General features: G+C 34.6%; 2 protein-coding genes across 9 annotated transcripts; one reads left to right on the top strand and one right to left on the bottom strand.

Annotated features, from left to right (window-relative positions):
• Positions 1-46: 46 nt before the first annotated feature.
• LOC122630591 (molybdopterin synthase catalytic subunit) lies at positions 47-2,818 on the bottom strand. 4 transcript variants are annotated; one of them, XM_043815242.1, is made up of 9 exons: positions 2,456-2,817; positions 2,160-2,372; positions 1,944-2,090; positions 1,569-1,872; positions 950-1,190; positions 774-859; positions 439-686; positions 326-379; positions 47-237 (listed from the first exon to the last, which is right to left on the bottom strand). In XM_043815242.1, exons 3-9 carry the CDS (start codon positions 2,082-2,084, stop codon positions 166-168), a joined length of 1,146 nt encoding a protein of 381 aa, XP_043671177.1. In that variant the 5' UTR covers positions 2,085-2,090; positions 2,160-2,372; positions 2,456-2,817; the 3' UTR covers positions 47-165. The 4 variants fall into 4 exon arrangements, with proteins under 4 accessions (XP_043671177.1, XP_043671176.1, XP_043671178.1 ...); XM_043815241.1 differs by having other exon boundaries at positions 2,160-2,403; positions 2,493-2,817; XM_043815243.1 differs by lacking the exon at positions 2,160-2,372 and having other exon boundaries at positions 2,456-2,818.
• Positions 2,819-9,115: 6,297 nt separating this feature from the next.
• Positions 9,116-17,790, top strand: LOC122630584 (RNA-binding protein Nova-1). 5 transcript variants are annotated; one of them, XM_043815226.1, is made up of 6 exons: positions 9,116-9,371; positions 11,623-11,769; positions 11,865-12,022; positions 12,104-12,455; positions 12,636-13,090; positions 16,512-17,790. In XM_043815226.1, the coding sequence occupies exons 1-6, from the start codon at positions 9,254-9,256 to the stop codon at positions 16,518-16,520; spliced, it is 1,239 nt and encodes a 412-aa protein (XP_043671161.1). In that variant the 5' UTR covers positions 9,116-9,253; the 3' UTR covers positions 16,521-17,790. The 5 variants fall into 5 exon arrangements, with proteins under 5 accessions (XP_043671161.1, XP_043671160.1, XP_043671157.1 ...); XM_043815225.1 differs by lacking the exon at positions 16,512-17,790 and adding an exon at positions 13,161-13,392; XM_043815223.1 differs by adding an exon at positions 10,872-10,932 and having other exon boundaries at positions 9,234-9,371; positions 12,636-17,790.
• The last annotated feature ends 383 nt before the right edge of the window (positions 17,791-18,173 follow it).

Below are 18,173 nucleotides of genomic sequence, written 5' to 3'. Positions count from 1 at the left end.
CGTTTTTTCTTTTATTTCTTTTTGAAAATTAATTAATAATATTTGATTTGGAAAGATGTTAAACGTTTTATTTAGAAAACAATAATACTTAATCTTTTCGTTATGATTTAATATAATAATAAAATAAATTCGAATTTTCTTTTATATAAATCATCATCACGAATGCTATTTTATCGTTTTTGCATATTTATTTTCTAATTCGTGCAGTTTTGAATCGAGTTCGGCCATAGAATATGTCTGCAATTGTATATTATTTATATAAATATAAAAATGTATATTTATATGTGAAAAAAATATATACAAAATAAAAGTGAGAAATATTTACCCTTTTCCTGACTGGTTTCATACTCTGTGTTAAATTGTCCATATCCTCTGTTACCTACAATCATACAACAAGTAAATAATATGTAATTACTACACATAGTTTATTCTGCTTACCCAAAAATCTTTATACTCTGGAGATACTCCTTCTAAAAATAATATCCTATCTTCAATATTTTTAAGTCTTTCATAGATATCTCGAGAAACAGGCTTTATTATGCCTAACATTTTTTCAGCAGTAGATATTCGATCATCTAATACTGAAGAGTAATTATTGTTGTTCTGATTTGTTATATGATTAGTAGCTTTATGCAGACTTGATTGATCAACTGTTTGAGGTCCCCATGCATTCAATACCCTATGTACTGAAGAAATATACACATGAATTAACAATAGTCGTTTCCCAAACTTCCTCACATATATTAGTATTGTTTTATATTACTGTTTTTTACCTTTAACATGACTTTTAGAATCTTTTCTTCTAATCAAAATAGCATCCACTCTTGCACAAGAATTTTGTTTTTCATTAGACTGCTCTCTGTAATATAAATGAACCTTAAATTTAACATATTCAAAAATACGTTGATACTTTAAGAAATTTTAATTTAATATTTTATTACATTCCAACCTGTAACAACAGAATTCTTGTACATTCACTAAATTCACTTGTTGACGTTTTCTTTGAATGAAAGATTCTATTCTATGTTTAAGCTCCTCTGAGCTTGCTCTAATTTGTACAAGATTTGGATCAAATAAAACAGGTTCTTCTATTGGCATTTCTACATCTTCCAAAGAACCTTTTTCATTTGAATATGAACTTTTAGGCGAATCCTTCCATTTTTCTATTGTATCATTACATACAACAGTATCTGTAGAAAAAGAATCATAGCAAACATTAGTAATTCAATTTTTATAATTAATTTATTTTGTCACTATAATTACAAAAAATATACACTAATTTTCTAACAAAATATTTATTAAATATTTCGTAGAAAAACAATATTTAACTTATAAAACATATTATAAATATTTATGAAAAGCAATACTCCATACCCCTTAACATTAGTTTATTATGCCAAATATAAAATATGAATATTATGAAAATTATATTACTATCTAAATTCCTGCTTTATCATAACAACCAAAAGTTCCCATAAATTGCACCATTTTGGAAGCATATTTTACAATGAAATATTTTACAAATGTTAAAATATGCAAAAATTAAATAACATTAAAGGATTATTTACTATTTGACCAGGTACATTCTTTATTTTCTTTCCATTTAGGCTCTTCAATATCATATATCTCTTTCTTCCATATAGGAACAGAGGCTTTCAATGTATTAATAGCATATTCTACAGCTTTAAGTGATTCTTGTCGATGAGGAGAAGAAACTGCTATAACCACACTAGCTTCAGTCACTGGGACTTCGCCAAGACGATGATATATAGCAATATGCTCTATGTTCCATTGTGAACGTACTTTACCACATATATTATTCATTTCTTTTAATGCCATAGGTTCATAAGCTTCATATTCTAGTTTTATAACCTGAAATATAAGTTGATTACTTAACTTTAATTATAATATATATATATAACCTAAATATTTAAAAGAAATACCTTTTTATTTTCAAAATTATCACGTGTAGTTCCTATGAAAGTAGATATTGCACCGCATTTTGGTGATACTATTAAATTAACTATATCTCCAATATTTAATACTTTCTGTTCTAACCTAACAAAATCTTTTCCAGTACCCATGTTAACCTAAAAGTAAAACAAAGTTTTTAAATTATACGTTAGTAGTATATTGCAAATAATAAACAATGAAGAAACCTCCACTAAGTGGTGGAATAACAGCAATTTCGTTCTTCTCTGATAATTCTAAAATAGAATCTTGAGAAACAAATTCCTCGTTCACAGCTAGTATCAGCGTATCACGTATATTTTCAAAATGAAATGATGCTACTATTATATTCAAAAGTTCTGTATAAGATAACTTTCTCGAGACGATAATTTTACATTCCTTGAGTCCTGTCAATTCACGTGCTTTCGCGAAAAACAATATTTTCACTTCCACCTGTTCAGCATTTGCATCCATTATAGTTAAGTAAAGACAGTTTCTTACAAACCTACTAGTTGTTTGAACCTTTCATCACATATACGTACTCCTTAGATTTATCAGCTGACGTTACGTAATTAATGTCTCGTCAATATATCACGCGCCAGTGCTCAGAGATTATCCTGTTTTTATTACAAGCTGTAGAGGTTATATCAAACTTTTCGGTTATCTAATGGAATACTTTAATGAATTATTATAAGATTTTTTGTATAATGAATTTCACTATTACACGACTTATTCACTGTTATTACATTATTATTATTATTATTATATTTTTCATAATACTATTTTAAAGGGAAATAATGTTGTTAACAGAGGAACATTGAAAATGTGAAGAACTCTCGATAATAGTAGACATTTTGAAACGTCGCTTATTATTACGCATGCGCTAGATAAGACCATCTGTGACTAAGTTCATATCGTTATAAGAAGAGCGCAGAAAAATAATAATACAATTTTTTATTTTATAATCACATGCAAATATCAGTTACGATAGAAAATATATTTTATAAAATATCTTACATATTTTCTTACGTCTATTAGACAATAATAATATAATCTCTAATTATACTTAAAGATGTAAACACAATTTTATAAATAAGACTTACTTGGAATGACTGCATCATCGCTAAAAAAAAAAGTTGCGACAATAAGTTACTTTTTCATATTGTTTTATTTTTCTAGTAATAGCGTAACATTAAAATCAGTAAATATGTATGTACATATATATATATATATACATATATATATATATATACATATATATATATAAACTGTATTTTTTACGGAAGAATAAGTAGAGCAGACTTGAACATAAATAATTATCAAAATCTCGTTAATCGATTAGTACGTTATAAAGGTTAACTCTCAAAATAAAGTATAATAAACTATCAGATCTTTAGATCAGTTTATCTAAATAAAAAAAATAGAAGGATTATATAATGTTCCTATGAAAGTTATTCAAATATTATAGATACCATAGATAGTGTTTTTTTATTTCATGATGTAGTTTCAAATGTGCAGTATTTATTACACTAATAATACTGTGATTATCGTATTTTATGTATGCCAGCTATTTAAGGGTGTGACACAGCTTAAGGATTCATTACGTGTAAACGAGTAGTATAGGTGTAAGACGCGAGCATTCTTATACTCTATCTTCATTCTCTCTTCTCTCTCTCTCTCTCTCTCTCTCTCTCTCTCTCTCTCTCTCTCTCTCTCTCTCTCTCTCTCTCTCTCTCTCTTTCACGATGTCTTTTTTCTCATTACATTGCGATATAATTAAAATAAAAAAGTACTTATACATATGAAAATAAGAAAATAAAAAGAACAAAAAAACATAGCGCATCGTTGATCTTTAAACACCCTATACTAAATTAAGGTCAGCTGAGAAAAATGAGAACGGTGAGGCAAGGAATCACAGTGTTCTAAATACACTTACACATACATCACGCTCATACATACACATAAATACACATACACTCACACATATGTCCTAACAAAGAAGAAGAATGAGAGAGTGAGAAAATGATATCGACATTCTACGTCCATGAAACGATAGGTTCGTTCGTATTGACCATAATCAAGGCATCGTATAAGATATTTTAAAATCCCCGTTCGTTTACTTATAAAAATTCATCAGAAAAGTGATTCAAAGTCGAGCCAAGCTGTAATCGACAGGCCACACTGCTGCTGCACCGTATATAGGTCAAAATTGATTTGGGTATAACTTCCGCAGGAGCGTATCCAACGATATGTTCTTTTCATAACGTAAGAAGGTGGGATATGTACAATACGTTGACATGCATCTTCTTAAGATACAAGATTTAAAGATGTAGATATATATATAGAAAGAGAGAGACAAAGAAATAGAAACCAACGCAATAAGAAAATTTCTATGGACCGCAATCTCCTTTTGTCGGTACAAGAACGTCGAGATAATTTGTAATGAAGGACACACGGCACCGAGATTTTATGGATACTGCACTAACTTTGCTACAGTATGTCAGAGCGTCCAACGGCCTTGGGATATGCATTCGAACGTATTCGTCGTGCGTGTAACACAATACATGTGCGCGTTCAAAGTTCTACCGTGTATATATATATATATATATATATATATATATATATCACTTTAGTACAGGTTTAGTTTAAAAAGGAATACTAACGAGATTCTAAAACCTATGAAAACGATTTCTGATACGCCAAAGAGTTTAATCACACTTTTATCTTATTGCTAAACGAAAGAATGCATTAAAGGATGATCAAAATTGGATATTCATCATACGTTAAACCGGTTCGCGATAGTCGCATCTCTCTTATTATACACGTATATCTAAAGATATTCGCTCCACGAATACTACTGGAATATGTGACGTAACGGAGGAAAAATTCCAAGATTATTAGCCAAGCGTGCACGTGTATTCAAAAGGCCAAAGGATTTTCTTTAGTTTTTTTTCTTTCTTCCCCCTTTCCGTTTATTCCTCTATTTCGATGTATATATTACGTCGAATTAAAATGTTAACCCCTGATTCTCTGTGTTCTCGGCTTATGCGTTCATCGTATTACGTAACTTCCGGTGAATAATAGAAAACATTATTTGTCGATAAGAAAAACGGTCGGGGAATCGAACGCCGAGATGCAACTCTCCGATCCGTAAAAAGAAAAAACGTACGAATATATAAATAAGAATGCACTAGTTCAAGAAGAGCCAAGCAAAAGAATGATGCGAGTCTTTTGAGGAAAGAGCCGAAATATCGGCCGTGATACGAAAAAGACTCTGGATGGACGGATTTAATCGCGCAGGTGAAGAGTCGGAGTGCGGAGTCAGAGTCGGAGTCAGAGTTGAGGAGCATGCGCATGCGCGCTTATGTATGCGCGCTGCGGTAACTTATAGTTGCGCACGTTGCACTTACGGTGCATCCGTACAGTAGGAAGAGTTTATTCATGATTGGTTCACGTACGAATGTAAACCTTTTGTCTTTCTTTATTTATCTTTCTTTTTATATTATCTTTTCTTTTTTCTTCTCTTTTTTGTTTGTTTTTTCTTGTTTTTTTTTTCTTTTTTCTTTTCTTTACGATCTCACGACACGTTCTATATAAAACGTCGTTGAAACGATAAGATATCTTTTTCTCTTCATTCAAATACAGCATAATAACGCACACCCACACACGGTACATATATATATGGAATTTTTTTTCTTTTTATAAGACAAATACAATCGAGAAACAACAAAGAACGAAGTTTACTATTCTACCGCGAAGGATGAAATTATGTATACGAAAAGAGTTTTATCATCAAAATGTTTATCTCGTATCATCGAATACATTGTGGCAACTCGGTCGAGCCGTCAAGACTTGCGACCCGTCGTCGACTCGATGAAGCTCTCTCTGTTGTAGCCGTCGATTCCAAGTCGATTCGTCGCAATCGTCGCGCTGCGCTCGAGACGAGCAACGGCATTGCGACACACACGATTGCGACCCAAAAATATGTATCTATGTACATACGTAGTGTTATTCTTTCTCTCGCTTGGCTTTTCACGAAGCTCGTGCTCCCTGGACTTTGTGTGGTGTCCAAAGATATACATCTACATATATATACATACATATATATATAAATACATATACATATATATGTATATATATATAGATCGTTTTTATAATCGACGAACTAATGAAAATCTTTTTTTATGATAACGAACATGCGTTGTCTTTGTTATCGGAATGTATCATGATTAACTTGGGCCTTACGTTTTTCTGATCCGTATCAAAGCTTTTGGTCTCGTGACGCTCGTTAAATTACTAAATAATAGATAAAGCTTATAAGACTATAGTAATTTATTATACAATGATTTATATGCCTGCGTTGTAAGGCTAACCCTCCGCTTCAACCACGATGGAAAAGGTCCGTTTAGCAGTGACTAAAGTCAATGATGTCCCTTCCCTACGCTAGGATCCCGTCGAATCGGAACGTGCACGTAATCAATGTTAGGAAATGACGCATTAGCCTGCATCGCCTTCCTCCGAGTGACTAGTTTTCAAATATAAATGCTCTATGTTTTTTATATATTTTTTAATATACGAAAGAATATACAATACGAAACAACTCGAAAGATACAAGAAATTATTTACTCTATTCATTCCACTACATATTTACGTTTAATTGCTTTAATATAATCTTTTTCTATCTAATAGAATAACGATCATTATTCGTTCGTTGTACAATAACACGATCTTTTAAAGGTTTAAAGGATAAAACTGTTCCTACATCTGTGTAAACATCTTTCCCGATAACAGTATTACAAGTATTTTAAAAGTTTCTAATAGACGGACATTAGTAATTTCGTATCGAAATTATAGAAAACGTTCTACGAGGACAAATATTCTAGAATAAGTTATAATATACTTTGAACGTATCGTATACTGTATTGTATACGATATTTCTAACAGCACTAAAAGAGAGATAACCAAAGTATAGTCTACAGTCTATAGTAATTTCCCGTTAATCGGTATTTACTAAAACATCGATAATAGTCACGACGTACTTTCCCACGTACAACGGAACTTCGGCACGATGTTTCAAGAACGGTCGTTGCATGATTCGAAGGCAAACTTGTAGACGTATAAGTACGTGTTGCAGCGTTGAAAAACTATCGTGCCATAATCTCGCAAGATATCAACGAATGTCAGTGGCAATAAAAAGATACGTAGTTGACTATAACGATTGCGTCTTAACAATGTCCGATATAAAGTCAATCGTGTCTACTTGTTTATCTATAAACGCGTGCGATCGTCGATATAGGAAGCTATTTGATGTCGTTAGAACGACACTAATGACCTTGTAAGGCCAAAGCTATCGGAAATGCAAATGCAGATGCAGATACAAAGTCTTTTCCTCCTTCTCTCTCCCTCTCTCCCTCTTCCTTTCTTTATCCTTTATTTACGAGTAATATATATATATATATATATATATATATATATGTTTAATATTTATCACGAGCCGTTGTGCAATCAATTGAAAGATCGACCGCGATAGACTATACATACATTCCGAAATATTTTTTAAAACGTAAGCGATTTTATTTTTTCTTTACTTTAACCGTTTGCCTTTAAACTATTGCCACGTAACGCATCATTAACTTACATGACCGCTCGTTCGAATTGATCCGCCGGAAGAACATTTATGCAACTATAGTTAACACATGAACATTTGTTTAATACACAATATAGATATTTGTATGGTAGCAACGCCATTATTGTAATCTAAAGTATAAATGCAAGTTCATTTTTTTACAACCGCTCTATCTACGTTTATTAAATTAATTATTATTTACTTGTTTCTTTCTTTATTTATGCACTTCTACGAACGACGTTAGTACTGGAGAAGAATGATTTTGAGATTGTTCCATCGAATAAAAATATATATCGCTCTCGTTTTATATCGATTTTTTTTCCATTATGATACACGGCTCTAATCTTACGAGATCGAAAAAGTAGAGCAAAAATTAAAACACAATAGTGACTCGCGTTGTTTCACCTTACGATGCAAGGCGACCGAAATTCGTTTCGTTCGAATAAATACAAATTTCCCGCTAGCACATATTTAAACTCAAGTAACTAAATGAGAAGAGAACGGTGATGTCGAAAGAGAAGGGAAATTATCGCCTTCAAGATCGGTCGATTCGATCTAACCACTACTTGTGACATTCGATTATTCTAAATTTTATTAGGTCATCATTCGATGTTTCGTTCCTAGACCGACGACCTACTTTTAAGTTCTTACCAGTGATCCTATGTTTTTCGCGTCTTCGATGCGCTTAATTCATTTATAATGTATGCGAGATATCGTCTAACGATATTTTGTCGTCGATTTGGCGCGACCTTTGCTTTGGGAAATCGAAAAAATATAGACGTTCAATGTACGAAAAGGATACGATACTGTCCGGAAACAGAGCGTCGTACAGGTTAGGGTACTGAAGTAGGATATTACGGCCCTACACGAAGAAAGCCCGCGAGGTCTGCACGGTGGGAAAGAGAGAGGCGTCCCTGGTGCTCGGGTCGACCGAATGAGTGTGCAAGAGAAAGAGAGAAAAAGAGAGACAGAGATGCAGACTAGAGAGTAGAGAGGGGAATAGACAGAGAAAGAAAGATGGTGCGCGCGCTTGAGAGAGGAACGCGAGAGTCGAGGCACGCACCATCGGGTATCAAACCAGCTGGTTGGCAAGGGAGCCGCGCGCGAGCAGTTGCCAGTGAGACGCGGCAGCCCGCGAGCGTGTGTCATTTGTTCGTTCGTTCGTACGGTGCGTACGTACGTCCGCGGTACGTCTCCCATCCGTCACCTCAAAAATCCATCAGTAAGCTCGTGCTCGTGCGTACGTTCGTCCGTTCGTACATTCGTTCGTCCGGTTCGATTCATTAGAAAAAATCGTGAGTGGTGGTAGCTCCTCTGGCTGACCGCTCGTCGCTCGACCCACGACACCTGGCCCCCCTCGTCGACCGACGTCTCTCTCTCTCTCTTTTTATCTCTCGTACATATATTCTGTATTTCTCTCTCTCTCTCTCTCTCTCTCTCTCTCTCTTTCCTTTCTACTACTCTTCGCGATTGGAAGAGTAGCACCGTCCCCGTCGCTCTATCGCTCTTGCTTCTCTCTCTCTCTTTCTCTCTTCTCTTCTCTCTTCTCTCCTCTCCTCTCCTCACTTCTCTGCTCTCTCTCTCTCCTTCCCTCCGTCTTTCCCCATTTGTTGTGCGTGCGTGTGTGTGCCTGTGTAGTAACCTGGTGTGTGCGCTGCGCTGAACGACCGAACCAAGATGGCCGCCGATTCAGGAATGGAGACGTGTCCCTCCCCAGAGATCGCAGACTCCAGAAAGCGACCGCTCGACTGCGACGCGGAGGATGGCGCCACGAAAAGGTCCCACTATGGATCAGGTAATCTCATAGAACGTCCTCCGCGACGATTCTTTCATAAGAAGACTTTTTCTCACGCGCATTGTAACTCGGTGGTCGCACGCACGGTTCTCTTTCTCCTCCCCACTCCTCCCTTCTCTCTCTATTCGTTCGACCGTCCATCCATCCACCCACCCACCCACCCATCCATCCATCCATCCATCCATCCATCTATTCAAACATCAATGCATTTCCTTCTTCCTTGTCTTCTCTCCTTTCGATTAATCCGTCACATTGGTCTTTTTCTCTCTATTTCTTGGTTTTACGCGCGTCTTTGACAATCTCGTTGGTGGTTACTGCTGTTGACACAGCGATCGCTTCGCGCGCTCGTTCCGTCTCTTTCTCTCTCTCTTTCTGCTTGCTCGGTCTTCAGTGTACTCGACCGACGGTCGCAAAAGTTTGGATGTCTATCATGCCGTTCAACCAACCGATCGACCATTCCCTTTCGTTTTCCACTTTAAACGATTGGCAAAAATATCTCCATAGAACGAGGCGAGAACGCGTCACGTCGTACAACGATTTGCGCATCCTTTCATGCCACGTCTCCTTTCCTTCTCGTATTCTCTACATTCTTTCTCTCTTTCTTTCTTTTTCTCGCATAAGCATTTTATCTATCCGATTCGTTTCGTTGTGGTGGTGTTACGCTGTGTCGAGAGAACAGCAACGGCGACGACGAGGTCGACGTCGACACCAAACAACGTCAACGTCAACGTCGTGCGCCGCGCGACGATGCGTCGCGTGTTTTCAAGTTTTCTCTCTCTCTCTCTTTCTCTCTCTTTCTTCTCTCTCTCTCTCTCTCTCTCTCTCTCTCTCTCTGTCTCTCTCTCTCACTTCTCTCGTTTGCGTGAGAACAAGAAAAAAGAAGGAGAGTGGCGTTTTTCGTCGGCGCGAGCGGATGGCCGAGCTGCGATCGCGATACGCTCGTCGTCGACTTTAATGGAGGATCGTGACAAGACGGTCGACAGTTTCGTGACTCTGCAACTTCGTCATCAATCTCGCGCCAGTAGTACCTTTGCTCGCGCTAGAGTCGCCGTCGATTCCTCCTTCTTTTTATTTACTACCTTCACTTCGTCTTTTTTTCCTATTTCTCGTATATTGTTGTACAACGACAAGGACGACGAAGCGACGATACCGTCGGCGGACGCGAGTCGCGTGTCATATTTTATGTCATCCATCACGTATACATCGTGTCATTTTTTCGTTTATTCCTTTCGTTCATTATTTCCGTCATCGGATCCCCATAATACAGTTACGTTCTTCTCGCAAAAGCTCATTCTTCCAAGGAACGCAGCATCGTATCTACCTTTACTATTTCTTCTTCTTTTCCTTTTCTTCTACTTTACTCTTGCTTCTGGCATCGTGTCTGCCATCGCCTCTCCGCCTACGTCGTCGTTGCTGCCTGCTACCGCTACCGCCGTCGTCGCCGCCACCTCCACATCGTCGTCATCGTCGCCACCACCGCCATTACCACTACCACCACAGACACGGCCACCACTGCCGTGTTAGACGCAAAGTGGCAGAGTTACTAGGATGTGGCGTATCGGTGAGTTGTCAGGCACCACGCACCGTTTCGCCGCCGAGGTTGCGGGTCAAGGTCGATGCGAGGCGAGCGAACGAGCGAGCGCACGGGGCTTCCATCTGTCAAACAGCTGTTTGCCTTCAGCGCATCAAAACTTCGTGCCAATCCCACTGCGCTTCCGAGTCACGTCTACCCTTTGAACCTTCGCTTCCTTCTTTCCATCTTTACATAGTTCCGTGCATATTTTCGTCTTTCTTATCGCGAATGATCAACGCCATCCCTTTCGTCTTTTGATCGCGATAAGTACGGTACGTTTGCGACTTCGTATCGAGTTTGTGATTCTCCTACGTTGTACTATCTTATGTCGATATTATTCGCGCCAATTATCTCTCGTCTTTCACAGCAATGTCTATTTTTCTTCCCGCGTGATTTTTATTAAGCGATTTAAAAATTTTATCCGAAATGACCATTTAATATAATGTGCTTTATTTTGTGCATATTTTTCGGAATTATTTAAAAATGAAGCATTGGAATAGTTTTAAATTAAAGATCACGGATCAGTCTAACCTATGCATTGCTTTTATAAAATTCTTTTTTATTAACTTTCATAATATTCAGATTGTAATACATATATTAGTAAATAGGCCTTATATAGGTTTTTAATTAAATACATTGACGCATTGTTGTGCAGAAGTTGTTATGGAATATTTATAGGAGGAGATGGAACATATCATCTCAAAGTATTGGTCCCTGGTGTGGCCGCCGGTGCCATCATTGGAAAAGGCGGAGAGACTATTGCACAACTTCAAAAAGATACAGGAGCAAGAGTCAAGATGTCTAAATCGCATGATTTTTATCCAGGTACTTGATCTATGTTTGTTCTTGTAATGATATACTATTAATATCATAATTCTCTATTTATGTTTTTATAATATGATTTAATTATTCTTTTATAGGCACTACAGAGAGAGTATGTTTAATAACTGGTAGTGTCGAAGCTATAATGTCTGTCATGGATTTCATTATGGAAAAAATTCGAGAGAAGCCAGATCTTACGTCAAAAACCACAGTGGATTTTGAATCCGGTAAAGCAATGGCAGAAAGAGATAAACAGGTATGATATTATGATAATCCTGTTATATAATGATTTTATATGATATAAACGATTATTGTTAAATGATTAATAATATTTTAGGTAAAAATCTTAGTGCCTAACAGCACTGCGGGGATGATTATAGGAAAAGGTGGAAATTACATTAAACAAATTAAAGAAGAATCTGGCTCTTATGTTCAAATTAGTCAAAAAGCTAAAGATTTATCTCTTCAAGAACGATGTATCACAGTAATAGGGGAAAAGGAAAATAATCGAAATGCCTTGTTGATGATCTTAGCAAAGGTAGCAGATGATCCACAAAGTGGAACATGTTTAAACGTTAGTTATGCTGATGTAAGTGGCCCTGTTGCCAATTACAATCCTACAGGCAGTCCTTATGCTCAAGCTCCAACAAGTACACCTACATATACTTCTACAGCTGGACTTAATACAGGTAAAATATAATTTTATATAATAAAATCTATTTTTGTCACTCTTATGTTCATTTCATCATGTTTACAATTCAAATTTTATAAATTTGATATTTAACGAAAATTTATATTTAATTTTAGTGTATAATTATTAGATCATGAATACAAACAGATTGTATATTTTGTGATTTGGTTTTTTACAGTAAGTCTCTTGAATGGCGCTGGACTGAGCCTTAACTTGAACTTAGGTGCTGCTATCACTGCTGGTACAGCTCCAGTAACAACGCAACTTTTAGAACATATAAAGCTGAACTTACGTACAACAGGTTTCTCAGAACCTGCTGCTACCGAGATTTTAACCGCCATTGCTACTCTCGCAAAGTACAATATCCTTGGGATGGGTATTGGGATGCCGTCAAGTATGAGTTATTTGGGAAATCCAATGGATAGCACCACAACAGCCAATGGTTCTAACAATAATGGTGGAGTCTTCGGGCCAATTGGAACAGTTCCTGCACTGGGATCTACTTCACCTACTCCACGCAATACACTCGATAGATACGAGCCTTTCGATCCATTTAGACAGAACAACACTGCTGCCAGTGCTATTCACCTGAACAACAATTCATTTGGTCTGGGCACTAACCAGTTATCACTTGTAAGTAAGAGTCCTACACAGGTAGACGCCAACAACAAGGAGACCAAGAAAGTAGACATAGAAATTGCAGAGGTTATAGTGGGAGCTATTCTGGGACCCGGTGGTCGTGCCCTCATTGAGATTCAGCACCTAAGTGGCGCCAACATTCAAATCTCTAAGAAAGGCATGTTTGCCCCTGGTACCAGGAACCGCATAGTGACTATCACGGGTTATCCCAATGCGATCGGCACTGCTCAGTACTTGATCGAGCAAAGGATTAGTGAAGAGGAAGCAAAACGAGCACGTCAAAATGCCATCGCCAGTATGATTCACTGATTTCAAGTACAGCATTCTTGATCATCTCCATTATCGGGCTCCGTTGTTCGCCTCTTCACACTTTGAGATGCTACGGCAGCTCCTTTCTCCCTTCTTTAACACTTGTCCACTACCACCACCTACCACCCGTTGTCATCTATCGCTGCATCACTATAGCGCTTGCATTCTCTCATCACTGTTCATGCATCCATCATGGCTCGTCAACATTGATCTATCTTTTAAGGTTATTATGATATAAATATTATATGTTATATGATAACTACTACAATTGTTCTGTGATACACCACATTACGGGGCTTTATCACATATAATACACACGTACTACATCAGAGTCACATAATATATCTAGTTATACGATATAATATATTGACAGGTGATCCGACAAAACTGCTATGAACTAGATGTGGTATGCTTGACCACAAACCTTTAAGATATGTGGCAGATGCTACGGAGAATCATCTTTCTTCTTTCTGTTTTTAATAATATATTGACTGAATATTACTTGAAATTTATGTCATACAGAACTCATTTGAAAGTCTTTAAATGAGACGTGAGTATTTCACTTAGTTTCATAAAAAAATTCATTTTTATTTTATCATAAAACCATATCTAAATTATTATGTTAAATTGTTCCTTAAATAGCAAATGTCTAGGCTAAACAAGATCTTACTCGCTTAACGTGTTACTTAAAAAGGCATGTTAAGTATAGAGTAATACCTTGCCAAAACCAAAGATTTTCCATATACAAGTTAAAGATGACTTGGCTTGAAGTTGAATATGCATACAGAATAAGAGCTATTCTAAATATGAACATATATTTATATATCAAAGCTGGCTGGACCAGTTAAGTACATAAAGAATAATCATTCACCATTGCCAAGTATCATTTTTAACTCTAAATCGTTGGATCCATGCATTAATAGAATTTTATCTATTTTGTGTAATATTTAGATAAGTATACTCAAAAGTAGCATAATTTCTGACTTTATTCTTCATCATATACTCACTTAAAGGTAAAAGCCTATATGTCATATCCATTAAAATGATTACTTTTCTTATCATAATAATAAATATTTCCATAGCTTAACTGCACAGAGTTGGTTCCTTGGTTTTTAGAAATATAATTAATATATTAAACATTCATCTAATTATTTTTAATTTTGAAATATACTAATTAAATGGAAATAAATTTAATATATTGCTAGAAAATTTTCATATTATTTCACAATGTAGTAATAAATAGAACTAACATGATAATACATAAATACATACATACATACATACGTACATAGATACATACAAATATACATACATTATATCACATTGTACATTGTCTACATTGTAAAAATAATTTTTGTGCATATTTGTGTGCAAGTTACTGTTATTGCTGAACACTGCTTTTATCCACTATACAATTTTTTATATAAAACATTTGCTATTTGATTGGAATTATATCATATACTTCATAGTTCATCACATTATAAAAAATTATATGTTTCTTATATATGAGAGTGAAATACCATCACGTCATACATTCCTGAGATCTGTATGACAATTTATGTAGAATCTTATCAAGTTTATTCATATTAATCTGAGCAAAACTCAAAGCAGACCCATATAATTACTGTTTTTAAACAGAGTGGGGTCACTGTGTAATGTAAAACTATTTGGAACTCTTGTTTCAATATAGTGGTGTTCGATCGAATGCAGTCTGTGTTTACTCTTTTATAAAAGAGGGCTAATACTGACATTTCAAATCACTTTATCTTTGCGGGTAGGTAATAGGATGGGGTGATATAAGATAGGTGGTAATTAATAATGGGTATAGCAAAACTAGTGACTAAAATTATTAGCTGTAGCGTCTAATGAAATGTATAAGTGTACATGAGTACAATTCATAGCTGGAGGCGCTGGCTCACCGCTCTTAAAAATAATGACTTGTACATTTATAAATATCGCATAACATGAGTAATAACAGTAAAAATGATAAAATAATAATATATTACAGAGAGAGAGAAATATATCTATATATAAATATATATATATATATATATATAAAGATGCGTATATATATACATGAAGAGATTGACATAGACTTACAAAAAGAGAATTCATATTATTTGAGATATAAATGAGACGCGTATTCACGCATATTACGCATACACAACACGACAAACACATACACATACACATTATAGGTAGTGGAATGATATTATAATATTGTTGATAAAATATTTGCGTCCGCAAATGAAAGAACAGGTTTACGTTTAACCATAAATTCTATGTGTCGATTAACATTACTGTGTTGTTCAAACGCATTGAAGTCACACAGGCACCATAAAATGCAAAAACATTAGTTTGCTGTAGATAGAATTGTTATAAAATTCTAATAGAATACATAAATGTAATTTATAGCATTAATTTAATTTGTGAATTAGTCTATTTTAATAGCTCTGATGCTATTTATATTATTGGCAGCATAATATTTCTCTATATTAATTATATCATAGTAATGTTTTACTAATTATCATCACGTCATTATATTATATCTATCATTGATTATTGTTAATCTTATGTTACTATTCTTCCTTTCGCGTTTTCAAAATTTCTATGCAAACTCTTTCTTTCTTCTGACTGCCGGTATTTACATACATTATAGAATTTATAAAAAAAAATATCAATAATCACAAAAAAAGGAATATCATTTCTTAATAGTTAATCATTTTGTCACTTAAAAGAATATTTTGTTAGATACAACAACTTCACAAATCATTTCAACTTTTTCCTACTCGTTATATTCCAAATCATAATTATCATAATCACATTACAAGTATAAGTAGTAAAACAAACATATTTTTATGTATTAGCTTCTCAGAAAAGTTAAATTACTCATTAAAACAATATATCTCTCTATGTAAAACAACTTGTGGGTAGCATAAATTATGTGTTGTAGATTTTTTCAAGTTAACACATTCCTTAGTAGGACAGAATATGTTTAAGACTAGCTGTGATGGAGTTGATAAAGGAATATTTTTACCAGCAGCCAGTACATGAAAAATGCCACAATATATTAAGCGTTTTAAAACTGTAGAATTTATTTGCGCAGGAAAAATAACTTGATGGATTACAAAAGTTCACCGGCAAGGAGAAGTCAAGAATGGAGCTTCTTTCTACATATGTGACAATATTTGCATGTGTACGTAAATCAAATGAATGTATAGTAAGTACTTCTTTAATGCTACATTTATTAAGGTGTGCGTGTTATATAATGCCGAAGTGTAAAATTCTGTACAGAAATCAGAGTTGCATATAGTGAAGAATTGTCCAATCGCATAGAAAAGTGGATGTGACTAGAGTCTTTTCTAAGTACCTCAATTTGTGCCACTGGCATATAGTACAAGTAACTGCTTTCTATTATCGGTATATATTTTGTTAAATTATTCTGATAATACTAACACTTAGATGTTAGTTACGTTTAGATAACACTTATAAAGATACCATTAGATACTATCTAATTGGCTCTACATTGTACAGTTATTTTTTGAAATAAAAGGCAATAACAATGTACATGAAGTGGCAAAACAGTATTGGTTCGCCGACCAGTTACCTACGAGTTGTTTAAAGGAGAATTCAGTGTTGTATCCACGAGCCGGCAGTCATTGTTGATCATAGATGAATCTTACTTCATGTAACACTTTGTTTTTGTACAGTTTGAGATATTTCATCCACTAACTCAATAAGTAACTATGCGACATGATCTCTGTGTGTGTCGTAATATTTAGTTATACAGAATTATTAGATATAGGTGTGTAGGTAGTCTCTTAAATCTCTTATGAAATTATCGTTACAGTTTCAACATTTTTATTAATAAGGATGAAATATTTGAAGTATCTACCGAGTGAGTAAATAATTATGCTCTCGCACGTGGAGATGTAGTGTAGTAATCAGGGAACTGTAGGAATTGCATTGACTCGCCTCAATTCTAATATGACTATTGTTACAGTAACTATAATTGAATTTGACACATGTTATCACACAAGATGACATGCGTGTCACATTACTTGGCTGTGTGTGCTAGGCTACATCCTGAATCATGCTCCATCATCCATCACTCCACTCTCGCATAGATTACATTAATCTTTATAAGAAAAAAATAACAATATCTTATTGTTACATAGTAAGTATCTAAAAAATCAACAAATATTTGATACCAGGAAAATTTCTGCATTACATTTGTGTTCCATCCAATCACTTTAGTGCCATATTGATACCACCATCAGCCACACTTGTTGACACTTGACAGTAGAACGTGTTGTTAAAGATGTGTATATTCTGCAAAATGCAGATTGTTTTGAATAAAGTCGGACTATACTTATTTCTCATTATATATAAAATCTTGTTATAAAGTATTATAAAATACCTTTATATGATCGTTTAGTTTGCATTATACGAAATATTAGTTCTCATCGCGGAAATAAGGAGTTAAATATTATAATAGCAGTATCAATACTTTTGATGAAGATTCGATTTTAGTTTCTATATTGTTGCATTTTATTAAAAATTCTATGAAGCAAAACAATATTAATTTTGATTGAAGTATATACATATATTTGGTACAAGATAAAAATAAATTAATAAAAAATGCAACGTTTTCTCATAAATTATAATAAAAATTGTTCAATTATTGTTTATAATTTTCGAAATGTATAAAATCATAATAATTTAACTCATAAAAAAATTATGTTATTGAATCTTTTCCATTTTTTTT

This window comes from Vespula pensylvanica, chromosome 7 (genome assembly GCF_014466175.1).
Source record: "Vespula pensylvanica isolate Volc-1 chromosome 7, ASM1446617v1, whole genome shotgun sequence".
NCBI classification, from domain to species: domain Eukaryota; kingdom Metazoa; phylum Arthropoda; class Insecta; order Hymenoptera; family Vespidae; genus Vespula; species Vespula pensylvanica.
This window is presented reverse-complemented; position numbering and strand designations above follow the sequence as displayed.

Bases quoted from the DNA above. Each gene is read 5' to 3' on its own strand.
- LOC122630591 (XM_043815243.1), bottom strand. From the start codon at position 2,084: ATGGGTACTGGAAAAGATTTTGTTAGGTTAGAACAGAAAGTATTAAAT. The intron at 860-949 runs GTTGGAATGTAA...TTTATATTACAG, and splicing joins CAAGAATTCTGTTGTTACAG to AGAGCAGTCTAATGAAAAAC. The intron at 238-325 runs GTAAATATTTCT...ATACAATTGCAG, and splicing joins TGAAACCAGTCAGGAAAAGG to ACATATTCTATGGCCGAACT.
- LOC122630584 (XM_043815222.1), top strand. From the start codon at position 9,254: ATGGCCGCCGATTCAGGAATGGAGACGTGTCCCTCCCCAGAGATCGCA. The intron at 11,770-11,864 runs GTACTTGATCTA...ATTCTTTTATAG, and splicing joins ATCGCATGATTTTTATCCAG to GCACTACAGAGAGAGTATGT. The intron at 12,023-12,103 runs GTATGATATTAT...ATAATATTTTAG, and splicing joins TGGCAGAAAGAGATAAACAG to GTAAAAATCTTAGTGCCTAA.